This window comes from Podarcis vaucheri (genome assembly GCF_965113315.1).
Source record: "Podarcis vaucheri genome assembly, chromosome: 1".
Classification (NCBI taxonomy): Eukaryota; Metazoa; Chordata; class Lepidosauria; order Squamata; family Lacertidae; genus Podarcis; species Podarcis vaucheri.
In genome coordinates, this window is record NC_138759.1 from 64,985,452 (window position 1) to 64,998,682 (window position 13,231).

Here is a 13,231-nt window from a genome sequence, read left to right on the forward strand (position 1 = left end):
AGGGGGGGGCATTAATCCCTACCCCACCCCCACATGTGATATGGTCAGGGAAACATTTAAGATGGCAAGCTAGTGAAAAAGTTGAGGCTTAATGATTAGGTTACCTAATCATTCTGCCTGAATGTCAGAGTAAATTGGATGCCACATAGGATATAGGTTAAGTACCCAGCTGGAGAAATGGTGCCCTCGATGCACTGCAGAAAGAGAACCAACTTTCTAACTTCAGAAAGAAAGAAAAGGAAGCATGTTTGCTTTGGGACATTGAATTTAGAATAAGACATGCTTCTAGTGCTGGAAAGTTTATACACGTTCTGTATTAAATGGCCTTTTCTTTTAGAAACTTTCTTTCTTATTTGTATCTTTTATGCAGTTTTGTGATACAGTAATTTGAAGGTGTATCTCCCCCTGCTTTCATTTTTCATAGGGCATGACCCAGACAAAGTTTAAGCCCCACTGATTTCAGTAATTTAAACAAATGCTGAGTTTTCACATTGAAACTAAGTTGTCCTAACTTTAATTGGATACACTTTTTTCTTTAAACAAACAAACAAACAAACAAACAAACCAAAAACCCACCAAGCTGCCAAAGTTGTTAAAAATGAAAACGGGGCATGCCTTGTTAAGAATACATTAACAAAAATGCAGGATAAATGCATCTCAAGGGTTAATAATCCATATATCATTTCCCCTGGTATTCCTAATTCCAATATTTCATGCCACCAGCGCATTTTACTGTGCTACTGCAGCTGCCTATGACATACTTCAAAACGTTGCAGTAGCCCACACAGGGAATGGACGGCGAAGTGATCGCATGGCCAAGCCACATCAATGCAACTTGCATCTTGCCACTTAAACAATGGTCATGCAAAATTGGCCCAAAAACTAATGTTGGGAGGACAAGCATTTCTCCAAAACGGGGTCAGCATAGAACATCCTGTGTGGCAGGATCAATATGTCCCATCCTCCTGATCAGAAATTAAAGGCTAGAGGCTGATAGTCTGTAAGATGATATACAGACCAGTTCTCAGGGTGGGGGTTTGTGTGCTTGGATTGTTTTTATTTATTATTGATTGTCACACTTTATATTGACCACTGCCACCTTGTAGGACATGTTCTAAAAGACATTTATTTATTAATAAAGAAGAGAAGCAGGAAGAATCCAGAACAGTCGCTTAAAACAAGGAGGTGTGAGGTTTATTGACCTCCAAGATTCTACAGGAGGAGGACTAGCTGGCTTGGAAGAAGAACAAGGATGAATTCATCATGAGCCCATCTTAACATGCCAGCACATTCAAGTTACGCTCTGCATTGAACTACCTCTGACTTGGACTTCTTGGAACGATTGCCCCTATATAAGGGGCTGCAAAGTGGGGAATCAACGTGAGGGCGTTCAAACGTACCCTCCGGTTAAGAACTTAATTCATTCTGGAGGTCTGTTCTTAACCTGAAACTGTTCTTAACCTGAGGTACCACTTTAGCTAATGGGGCCTCCCGCTGCTGCTGCACTGCCACTGTGTGATTTCTGTTCTCATCCTGAAGCAAAGTTCTTAACCCAAGGTACTATTTCTGGGTTAGCAGAGTCTGTAACCTGAAGCATCTGTAACCCGAGGTACCACTGCACTGTGTAAAACAGTTACACCCCCCTAGCCATCTGAAGAGTATATTAGGGGCAGAGCCAAGAGACTACTGGCACAATATTGTACCACTGTGAGAGGAACAGAAACGGTATTTTTAATCCGTTTACTCTTCTGAATCCTATGAAACGACTACAACTGGCAACTTTTCCGGCAGCATCTGAAGGCCCAAACTTTGAGATCTTTACTCAGCCCTATCGTTGGCAAACCCTCAATTTATTTCAGAGATTTGGCACAGCTTCTTTCACATGTCATATCGCTCTGCCAACATCCTGTAAAGAATTTCTTTTGGCACTTCACTATCCTTTGCTTCTTCACAGGGATGCAACTAGGCTTAAATGGTCCCTGCTGCACAGAATGGAAGTGGGCCTCATGGCTGCCAACTCTGTATGTTTGTGAGGTCTGGAAAACCTCCACCACCTGCACGTATTGTACATATGTTTTGAGGCTGCCCTAAGTCACTTTGCTGCCCGAGGCAGAAGGCAAGATGGCGTCCCGTCCCACTTCATCTGCAGAAGCTAACCCAACTGGGAGTTGAATCTTCCTTTGAGAGCATAAGAACATAAGACGGACCTGCTGAATCAGGCCAAAGCATCCAATCTAGTCCAGCATCCTGTTCTAACAGCAGTCAGTCAGAAAGCCACAGGCAGGAACACAGTTGCTCCATAACTGTGGAGGCAGAACATAGCCATCAGGACCCTTAAATTGCCTAATGCCCTTTTAAAGCCAACCCAGTTAATGGTCATCCCTGCCTATCATGGGAAGGAATTCTCTGGGATAGCTCAGATAGTACAGCATGAAACTCTTAATCTCAGGTTCATGAGTTCGAGCCCCATGTTGGGCAAAATATCCCTACATTGTAGGGGATTGGACTAGGCGGTCCTTATGGACCCTTCCAACTCCACAATTCTATGATCTTTGATCCACTGTGTGCTGCATGAAGAAGTATTTCCAACACTTAGCTGCATAGCCACAAGTTCTAGTGTTATGACAGAGGGAGAAAAGGCTGTTCTCTAACCACTTTCTCCATGCTTTATTTATTTATTAGCCACCTTTTTCTTCCAATGAGCTCAAGGTGGTGTAAATAGTTCTTGTCCTCTCCATTTCATCCTCTCAACAACCCCATGAGATAGGTTAGGCTAAGAGTTGGTGACTGGCCCAAGGTCACCCAGTGAGCTTCATGGCTGAGTGGGGATTCAAACCCCGCTCTCCTAGGTCCTAGTCCAACATTCAAACCATTATGCCACACTGGCTCATTGTATACATGACTGTCATGTTGCCTCTTACTCTAAGCCCCAAAAGTTTTAACGCTTTCTCGTTGCTCTATCCCCTTGAACATGCTAGTTGCTCTTTTCTGAAGATGGTGAACTTGGACTCTGGTGACGGCACCTGCAGCCACCAGGCCAGTTCACATGACACTCACAGCCTGGATCTCCAGCATCTCCATGCCACCCCCTGCAACCACCAGCAACATTTGTGGCCTGAGGGAACTGTCACACTCTGTCTAATGGGAGAGGTGGTCCTGCATCTATTTGCTTACTAAACAGAGAGTCAGTCCCCATGCTCCATTCCTCTGGGGAATACTTAAGATTTTTAAGTATACACCTGAAAAAGGAAAGTACCCATGCAGAGGATTTGAAAACAGGGATGCATAAAAGAGCTGAGATTGCATCCAGCTTCTTGCTGGGTTTGTGACAAGTGGCAAGACCAAGTTGGTTGCTATCTAATAGCTAAAATGGCCCAGATATGGATGTTCTTGCATCAGAAAGCTCAGAGTCTCATCCCAGCGCTGACCAAGCTCAGATCTGACTCACTTTAACAGCATCACATGAGCCCAGTGATTAGCCCCTCCCTCTCCATTTTCCTCCGAAGAGGTGCCAGCTATCCATATGGCATCTGCTCCAAAGCCATCCCATTGACAGGCTGCCCTGGAATAAACAGGCTCTGGAATGCCCCCACATGACGTCAACGGGACTACTCCAGAGCAAGCGGCTCGAGGATTGCAGCACAAGAATAGAAACAATATGTAAGCAGATGGAAATGTTAGCACTGCCAGGGATGACAGCTCACGAGCATGCATCACACATTGGTGAAATAATGAAAAATGGGTGGGCAGTTGTTATGCTAACTTCATGCTGCCCGTTATGTTTTTCTGACTCCAAAATCTGCTAGAGAACTGAGGGGGAACATGCTTGTTGCTTCTCAAGAGATATTTTCAGCTAAGCAGAGAAGCCAGAGTAAGGATTCTTTCTGGCTTGTGGGTGGAGGACAGACGCTCAAATATATATATATATATATATATATATATATATATATATATATATACTCTCTCTCTCTCTCTCTCATGCACACACTCACTCATCAGAGCCTGTCTTAAGGGAATGTGGCAGATCCAATGAAAAGCGCTCAAAATTTGGGATGCTGTCAGTGGCAAAGGACAAAAAAAGTCACCCTTGTGGGTGAAACAGTCCAAGTCCCCTTGGACTTTAGCTGTAAGAGTAATACGAAGCTCCCTTTATATGTCAATGCTATGTCCTCCACTGGGAAATAAATCTCAGTCAATCAAAGCTACATCCTCCAGTGGGAAATAAATATCAGCCAACCCAGGTATTTAATCTTAACAGGGCTGGTGGAGCAGGCTCCTCAAAACACACACATTCATTTTGTTTATCATAGGGTTGAGCTGCACATGTCATTTTCGTCATGTGGCAGGTGCAGCATGAAGTGGCGAATGGCCACAGATAACTCCACTGGCAAAAGAGATCTGGAAGATCATGGGTCCCTCCAGCTCAGTCTGGTCTGCATTGACTGACAGGGTTTCAGGCAGGGCAAATTTCCAGCCCTACTTGGAGAGGCAGAGGACTGAGCCAGGGGTCTCTTGCATGGAAAGCAGATGCTCTAATACTAAGCTGCAGTCCTTCTTGGCCATTGTATCGGAAATGCAATGGCCAAGATCCAGAGCACCTGTGAAAGCAAATATAGTGACCACAAGAGGGCTTCTTAGCCTTCTTTCCTTAAGCATCAGTATATCCATATCCCACTGAGGAACAGATGGGAGTTTTAAACAGAGGCAAGTTTTTAGAAGAAGCCTGTAATATAGAAGAAAGAGTTAAAAAAGAGAACAATATATACTAGGCTACTGCTATCAATTCACAAAGGGCTAGTTTTCATGTCCATCTCCATCACTTGATCACTGGGCTGTACCTGCACTCTTTTTCGGTGCTTCTCCTCATGCATAGCCTGAGGCTGAGGCGAGATTGCACATAGGGACCGTCCCCTCTGAGCACTGGGTAAAAGGGGCCTTCTTTACACTGCTCTATTTGCCTTGAATCTGAATGTGCCCAGTTCCCACGTTCAGATGAAAAGCCTATGCAGGAGTGGGAATATGCTGCAGAAGCTTCCTTCAGACCTTCAACCAAACTCACAGAAGTTGCGAAGACGGGGCCAATCCACCTGTTCCGTCTACACATGAACAGATGGTCTGAAAGGGCTTCAGATGACTAAAGCATATGTGAACTGTGGGAAACATTATTTGTGGGAGGAGGCTGCTATGGAAGTGCATAGCTCACCCCGTTTTCTGGCAGACGTACGATCTTCCCCGGCTGAGAAGAGGGGAAACCCATTCTTCCTACTTTCAAACTAGGAGCAGTACATGGTGCTGATTGGTTGGCCTTAAGAAGAAATCAGCGATGTATGTAGGAGGAAAACCAACTACAGCAGGGGAAGGATGACATGTTTGAAGTTCTGTACAAGCATGTGTGAACCAGCCTTTAAACCACAGTGCATGGGTGCATACTTGGAAAGTGGCGGACTGTCCTTCATTGGAGGTTTTTAAACAGAGGCTGGATGACCACTTATTGGTGATGCTGTAGTAGGGATTTCCTGAATCAGCAGTGAGTTGGACCAGATGAGCTTTGAGACCCATTCCTGAACTAGGATTCCCATACTGATAAAATACTGATAAAATCACAGTGTCCATGTACCAACTTGGTAATCCAGCTGTCCCTCCTGCATGTGGAGGAGGGTTTTACTGCCCAGGTACGGAAATACAGTAAAAATTATCATTGCCTAGCAGGACGTTATAAATGATTCCCTTCCCATGTGGTGCACTGCTGTGCTACGTGCAGAGTGTGATAAAATACCCCTTGGTACATAGTCTCAATATTTCTCCTAAGAGGCAAATCTAAAGCACTGAAACAGCAAATACTTGCTCCTCCTCATTATGGTTTGTGATATTGTATTGGCAATGCAATTGAAACATCTTGACTTAAGATTGCATGGGCTAATTGTAAAGGAGTTAGCTGTAAGGAATACTTGCATATTGATAATCAACAAGTTGTGTTCTCAAGTTACTCTGCTTAGGAATTGATTTCTAAAACTACAGCCCCTTTCTTCAGAAGTACTGGAGTCAGTAGGATGACTTGAGTATATGGATGTGAGGGCGATTTGGCTGCCACATCGGCCACCCCATTGAGTAGAACTTGTTTCTGATCATAGCCCTAATCACTCTCACTCCCAAATAAGTTTCACAGAAAGCAAAGAGGCAAAGAGTTAAACACAGTAAAGGATAACAGCTTACTTTCCTCACAGAATATGAAAAAGTTGGCAGGACCCATCATTCCATTGCTATGCTTGGTTCTATTTATTGTTGGTAAGTAGATGATGCAGATCATGCTTTGTCAACCAGCTGCATCCCATATATTTTGGACTGCAACGTCCATCCGTCCCAGCTGTATGATGTTGGGGCTCATGTGAGTTATAGTCCAGGGCACCAGGTTGGAGAAGCCTGCTGTAGACACTGAAGCCGTTTGATTTATCTACACTAGCCTCATGGAGATGCCTTATTTTAAGGCAAGGATGGCCAAGAAGTGGCACCTTAGAGTTACCTGGCCCCTGAAACTGCTTTACGTGGCCCCTGGCCCACCCTGCCAAATTTTGATCATTATGATCAAAAGGCGGCACCCCGTTTTGCTCTAAAAGGGAATTCTTAATGCAAAACCACTCTTTGGTATTCTGTATATAACACGTGTAGCATAATAATGTGCATCTTTCTATGTAGAACTATGCCTGAGCACACAGCTTTGAAGCACTTACTGCTATAGCATTCCAACTTTATGACTGAGTCTGGGCATTGCATGTGCATGGGTGAAAATCCACTTACTGTACTTGGACTGTTTAAAATAGTGTTCCAGGGAACCCTGGATTGTGTGAAAGCTCGTTAGAGGTGCCCCGGAGAAGTCAGAAATGGTGGGCAAGCATCCCTAGACTACCAACCTTTCCTTGCATTGTGCAGCCATAGGGGAACACTGGACAGGTTCTATGGTGGACTCTTAGGCATAGAACCTAAGGCAACAGTGAGATTTAGCTTCAGGCCCATTGCTAGATCCCTGAAAGACTCAGCACACAGGTCCATGTCCACATTTAAAGCACACAACCTCCCCCAGTTAATCCTGAGAACTATAGTTTGTTAAGGGTGCTGGGAACTGCAGCTCTGTGAGGGGTAAACTCGGGATTCCCATAATTCTTTGGGGGCACTTAAGTATTTTAAATGTGCATTAAATGCATGGTGTAGGAAGACCTGGGTTCAAATCCTGATTCAGCCACAAACTCCAAGTTAGGCTTAATTTTAACTGGGCTCATAATGGCTACATCTTACAACCTGTTTTCAAGGGCAGGGTGCTCTATTGCACAGCCTGCAAAGTAACCAGTACATTTTCTTCCCAACTACCAAGGCAAACACATCCGGAATTAGTTTTAAGAGCTAAGGGGGGAGGGTTTTTTCTTCCAGGCACACTTGAGTCTCACTACATCTAGGTTTAGAAAGCTATGACTACAGTACTGTCTTTGGGCAAATCACTCTCTTGCACCCTCATCTGCAAAGTGGTCATGTTGATGACTTATCTCAGGGGACTTATATATATATACGGTGAGGATTCCCACACCTGGCCATAGCCAAGGGAGGGCAGATGCCCCCCTAAATCAATAAAAAACACTTAACTAACTGAAGTTCTCTGCTCCAAAAAATAAGCTTGCCCCCCTCAACAAAAATCCTCCTTAGGCAAGTGTTCCACAACACTGTAGGCATGCTAGAAATGAACGCCTCACACCACCTACCCCAACGCTGGCCTGGCTTTAGCACCAATCCTATTTCTCTACCCAGAAACTCCTTTCTGGACAACTTTGTTCGTGAAACCAGTTTATGTCGCGGCCACAAGGACCTGCTCAACCAGAAGCCACCGCGGCAGATCTTTAGCTTGGAAAGGATCTCCCCGTCCAACACACACACACACACACACACACACACACACACACACACACACACACACGTGTTCCCTGAGCTGCACAGCCCTCTCTACGCCATTGCCTCGGTCCATCTGCCCACCAAATGCGTAACTCCGCTCAGATCCCCCTTAGCAACCGAGGCAGGTTCTCCACCCCACCACGCACCGCAGCCTGGACGGCTCCTCTCCCCGTTGGCGAAAGTCACAATACCGACTTCCCTCGCTCCTGCGGGCGCCAATTGGAACTCGGCAGAGCAGGGGCTCAAGCGAGAGGCAGGAAGGCGCGCGGCGCCTTTAAGGGCTCCCTCCGCACCCTCCCTCTCTCGCTCTCCGCCAATCTCCGCCCGGGAGCTCTCAGCCCCGCCGATCCGTATTTAAAGGCGCGCCATCTGGGCAGGTGGGAGGTGCGAGTGATGCCGCCGCTGCCTCGGAGTTCCTTTGCAGCACGTTTGGGATTGCATCAGACCGAGCAGAAATCCCCCCTCCAGCGCCTTGGCCGGCCCGCTCCGCCTCCTCCTCCTCCTCCGGAAGGCGAGCTCCAAATCCGAACGAGGCGCTCCTCTCCCCGCAGGCTCCGCTTGGAGCGCCTCTGGGGACCCCGGGGTAGCTTCCTCCTCCTCCTCCTCCTCCTCCTCCTCTCCTCCGGCAGCGGGATCCCACCCGGGTCCCCCGCCCCTACACACCTCGACTTCCGACCCGTGCGTGGGAGGCCACTCTGTATCCTTCCTCCCCCGCCGCCCCAAGCCACACCCTTTTGCGAAATCCTCTCTTCCCTCCCCCTGCCTGCCTGCCTGCTTGCTTGGGATTCTCCCTTCTTCCCTGAGCTACGTGATCGCAATCGCGCCGGAGGAGACACTCGCGGCCCGAGGAGCTGCGCTGGGAAGCGGGTGGGAGGAGGAGGAGGAGGAGGTGGAGGAGGGAAGGCGAAGCCAAGGAAGATCGCCAGGCAGGCAGGCAGCAGCGCGTTGCAGCCAGCTAAAGCCGGCCGAGCAGCCCCGGGAACAAAGAGCGAGGCCGGCGAGATGGGATCTCTCTCTCTCTCTCCAGGACGCAGCAGAACCTGCGATGGGGAGCGAAAGGGACAGGGGAAAGCAAGGGCCGGATCCAGCACCAACAGTCCAGCACACCCTTGTTAGTTTCAGCTTGGGGCGATGGCCGAGCGTGGCTTTGGGGGAAGGCAGCGGAGCGGCTGTCCCTGGTTTCTCGTGCAGGCTCCCGCTTCTCTTAAAGCCATCGCGCGCCTCCTTGGTTTGTAACACCTCCTGGCCAGGCTGGCGGTGGGTGAAGAGGCAGCTCTTCGCCGGGGGTTTCCTGCCTTTACCCGTTAAGCCTAGCTCGCCCGCCTCCCTCTTTGCTTTCTGCGGATGAAGATTCCCATTCCCTCCTTGTCCCTACCCGGCTTCTTTCTCCACCCCCACTTCTCTGGGCACCACGCCGGACGGACGGATTTGAGGCTGGATCGGATCTCCGCTCTCAGCTAGGATCCTTGCAATGGGCGGAGGGGGGTTTCAAGGGAGCGGGGAGACGATGACGACTTAAGAAGGGGAAAGATAGAAATCAGGGATGAGACGCCCCATCACCGCCGCGCGCATAGCAAGCACCTCTCTCTCTACCTGTGAGCAGCAGCAGCAGCACCCGCTGCTCCAAACTGCTGACTTTCCACAGCTTATTTTTAGCCTGGAGACTAAATATTATTAGCTACATTTCTACGTAGGAAGAATCGAAAGAGGAAAGGGGAGGGGAGAGAGAATGGAAGGGAAGGAGGGGGGGGGAATAAAACACAGGAGCAGGAAGACTGCAAGAGAATGGAGTTTCCGCTGCGTTGATACGTTGGAGGGTTTAGAAACACCCCGCTGGAGAGAAAAAATAAAACTGGCAACTAAAGTACCACAGAGAGCCGCTTTTGGAGAAGGCACCAAACGTGAATGCAAGCGAAGGTATCGTCCATGTAAACACAGGAAGGCGATCGTTTGGAGAGGAGTTTCTGGAGAGCTGACTCTCTCTCTCTCTCTCTCTCTCTCTCTCTCTCTCTCTCTCTCTCTCCCCAAAGCGGTGACCAGCTCCTAGTAGCTTATCACTTGTCGGTGATCTCTCTGTCTTTGCGCCCATCTCTCTCCAGAAGACACACACTATCTCGCTCTCTCTCGCACAAACACACACCCGGCAACCTGGGATCCAACCCCACGAGTTAAGCCAACTCTTGGGAGTGAGCAGTCGCGCCAGGCGCCTCTCCCTCGCCTACCTTGCCTCTCTTCCTCCGCGCGCCCAGATCGGAAAGCAAGAGAGCACAAACTCGGCCAAGAGGAGCGAAGAAACCTCTCTCCCCGTCGCGGGGAGACGGGGGACGGGTGGGAAGGCGCGCACGGACACACACGCACACCGGGAAGCAAGGAGGGGGAGGCGAGAGATCGGCGCCCTTTCCTTACCTTTAGTCACCGCTAACCCACAACCCGTGGCGAGCTCTTTCAGAAGCAGCGCACTCGCATCTCCCAGAGTTGACCCGACCCGTCGGGGCCAAGCGGCGGAGCTGCTCGCTCTCGCTCTCTGCCTTGCACTCCCCGCCGCTAGGAATCCGAGTCAATGTCAGCCCAGAAACCGGGACGCAGTTGAAACTGTGACGGGAGAGGGTTTGCTCCGTCTCTTTCTCTCTGCCTCTGTCTCCCTCCTCCTAGCCAGATCTTATCAGTGTGAGGGGAGGTCCACCCTAGCCGCCTTTTAAGAGCTCCGGGATTCGCTCCGGAGGGGAGACAGATACCTGGGGTGCCAAACCCATTGCCTCTCTCCAAGGTACTGATCGACACCCCCTCCTCCTCCCTCCTCCCCCACCCCTTTCTCCTCAACGCCCCAGGAAAGGTGGGGAGGGGGCGTCGAGGATGTTCACTTTCACGAAGTGTCACTTGATACGGGTTTCGCCTTTTCTTTCCCTTTTCTCGGGCTCTGTCACGTGAAGCGAGCTTGGCAAAAGAGCCGGGCTGTAAATAGAAGATCACATGTTGAGTTTGCTTCACCGGGGCGGCGGGGAGGGGGGGGGTGGAATCACCCATTACATTATTTTATGTTTTTTGTTCTCCTCCCTCCTCCCTACAACTGTCCCCCCTCTCTCCGCCCCAAACATCCCGTTCCAATATTATTCTCCCTCCCCCCCAAGTGTCCGTGTGAAATAACAACAAACACCCTCGCCACCATCATCCTCAACAGCAGAAAGGGTGAAAGTGGATCGCGCAGCCAACAGCTTTCCCAAGGAAAACCCCCGCTCCAAGTTTCTGATACGCAGCCTTAAATCAAAAAGAGCGTTGCCATTAAAGTTGGAGCCTCTTTAAACACACACACACTTCCCGCACGCACGCAATTCAGCTGGCCTCTGAGACTCATATTATGCCTGGTGAAATTAAAGTGCTACCGAGTGGGGACGTCGGGGGCGAGAGGAGGGTTGAGAGATTAATAATAATAATGCTAATAATGATGATGATAGTAAGGTGAGCTGTGAACTATTGTTGTCAGGCAACAGCCCCAAGCTTTACTGAGATCTATCTATCCATCTTCTTTGAAATCACAAGTCTGGAAAATAACAATACCTGGTCTTGGTACTCACCATTGTTTCTTTGCTGTCCTGGCGACAGAAGTGCCTTTAAAATCCAGTCTCTCCAACAGATGCTGGGAGGTAATGTGTCTCGTTTGAAGTCATCATGTGAGAAGTTCTGCTCGGCTCAGTGGATCGCCCACCACTTGGTGTGACTTATGAATCTAATAACAACCCTTTGCAATATCCGCAAGCCTCAACTCTTCCACCACCTTGGTGGCTACAGGAAGGAAACGGAAAGCGACGGGCTGGCAGGGAGTTCTTTAAAAACCGATCTCGGATTTACGCAAACGCCTGAGCTCACAGACACGTTTTCTCTCCCCCTTTGGGTTCTTCTTCTTACGTGATCTTAATAAACGAGAAGGGGGTTGGCAACGAGACCCAGCTGGAACAATCCAGGGAAAGAAGTGGCGCGCGGGGTGGGGAGGGGGAGAGAAAACGTGTCTCTCTCTCTCGCCCCCTCCTTTTGAATTGCCTCCCTCCCGACACGTGGGGAGTGGGCTTCAAAGTTCCCCGCCAAAGTCTTCTCAGGACACCCCATAGAACGCACGCAGGGAAAGAGAGAAAAAGTCCAGCTCACTTTACCTCCCCCCACCCCGCGCCCGCTCTAACCCGTCTGGTGCGTGCAGGCGAGCAAGATGAGCCGGCTGGAGATTTGCATTTGGTGGGAGCAGGTAAGGAAGCAGCCAGCGTTTCCCTCTCTCTCTCTCTCTCTCTCTCTCTCTCTCTCTCTCTCTCTCCCCTTCCCTTGCCGTGTCACTTTCACTCTAACTGAACACACGGACGGCACTCCAGGGACTTGTTGCATCCGAGCGGAGTGGAGCCAAACAGGCGGAACTATGCAGGTGGCATGGCGAAGGGAGGACGAGAGGGAGGCAGGCAGATGGTGGATGGAGACCGGCAGACAGGTGCTCGAGGATATTTACATATACCTGCATACACATATGAATGGCTGGCTCGCTGATGGAGTGTGCGCGCGTGCGTGTGTGCGCATCAGGGAAGGAAGACTAAGCAACGCTCTGCGTTAATACGCATGGGTGCCTATGGGGTTTAGGTCTAGGATCCAGGTACAGGATTGATGGCCATGCTCAGGTACGCACCCTCGCACACCTGTATAATGGTGGCGGGATGGATGGGGGTGTGATACCTGTGCATACCCATCCGTTTTGTACCTGGATCCTAAACTCATTTGCTGGGGAATAAGACCATGGATTTCAACGGAGCTTACTTTCAAGGAAGCATGTTGCAGTCCTATGCGCGTTTACCTGGAAGTAAGCCCTGCTGAGTTCAGTCGGGCTGACTCCCAAGTAAGGAAGTGTGCAGCAAGATTGAAGCTGTAGTTCTTCACTCCATCCTTCAACTCCAAGGACTAACCCCCTGTTCATTATAGCAAAGCATCGATCCCCTATATATCTGCCTCTTTCTCTCCCTATCAGGCACCTTCTGTGCTTCGGCCTTTTCCGCAATCAGTCTGCGTTCCTTGTGAGTGTGACACTTTTGGTTCTGGACAATAGAGCTCTGGATCTTGGTCTCTCAGCTCCTCCAGAGATTAGCCCAAAGGTCCCGGGAATGCCACCGGCCCCTCTTAGCCTCAGTTGCCCAAATCTTGAAAATGGGAATGGCAGTGCTCTTTCTCACGTGTTGAATCACATCATGAACATTGTAAAACCTGAAAAAACAACCCATACGACATAAAAAAAGAACACTAGCTAGGAAAATATCCTGATCCGTTTGGT

At 49.2% G+C, this 13,231-nt stretch overlaps 1 protein-coding gene across 3 annotated transcripts in view; it reads right to left on the minus strand.

Annotated features, from left to right (window-relative positions):
- Nucleotides 1-12,396, minus strand: part of BDNF (brain derived neurotrophic factor) — a 76,468-nt gene extending 64,072 nt beyond the window's left edge. The window contains exon 1 of one of the 3 annotated variants that reach the window (XM_082211767.1): nucleotides 11,508-12,396. In XM_082211767.1, the coding sequence (XP_082067893.1) occupies nucleotides 11,508-11,510 (3 nt within the window). In that variant the 5' untranslated portion in view covers nucleotides 11,511-12,396. Of the gene's footprint in view, nucleotides 1-10,157; nucleotides 10,220-10,341; nucleotides 10,763-11,507 lie in introns of those variants that run through there. The other 2 variants (XM_082211769.1, XM_082211770.1) reach the window with 2 other exon arrangements.
- Between the last annotated feature and the right edge of the window lie 835 nt (nucleotides 12,397-13,231).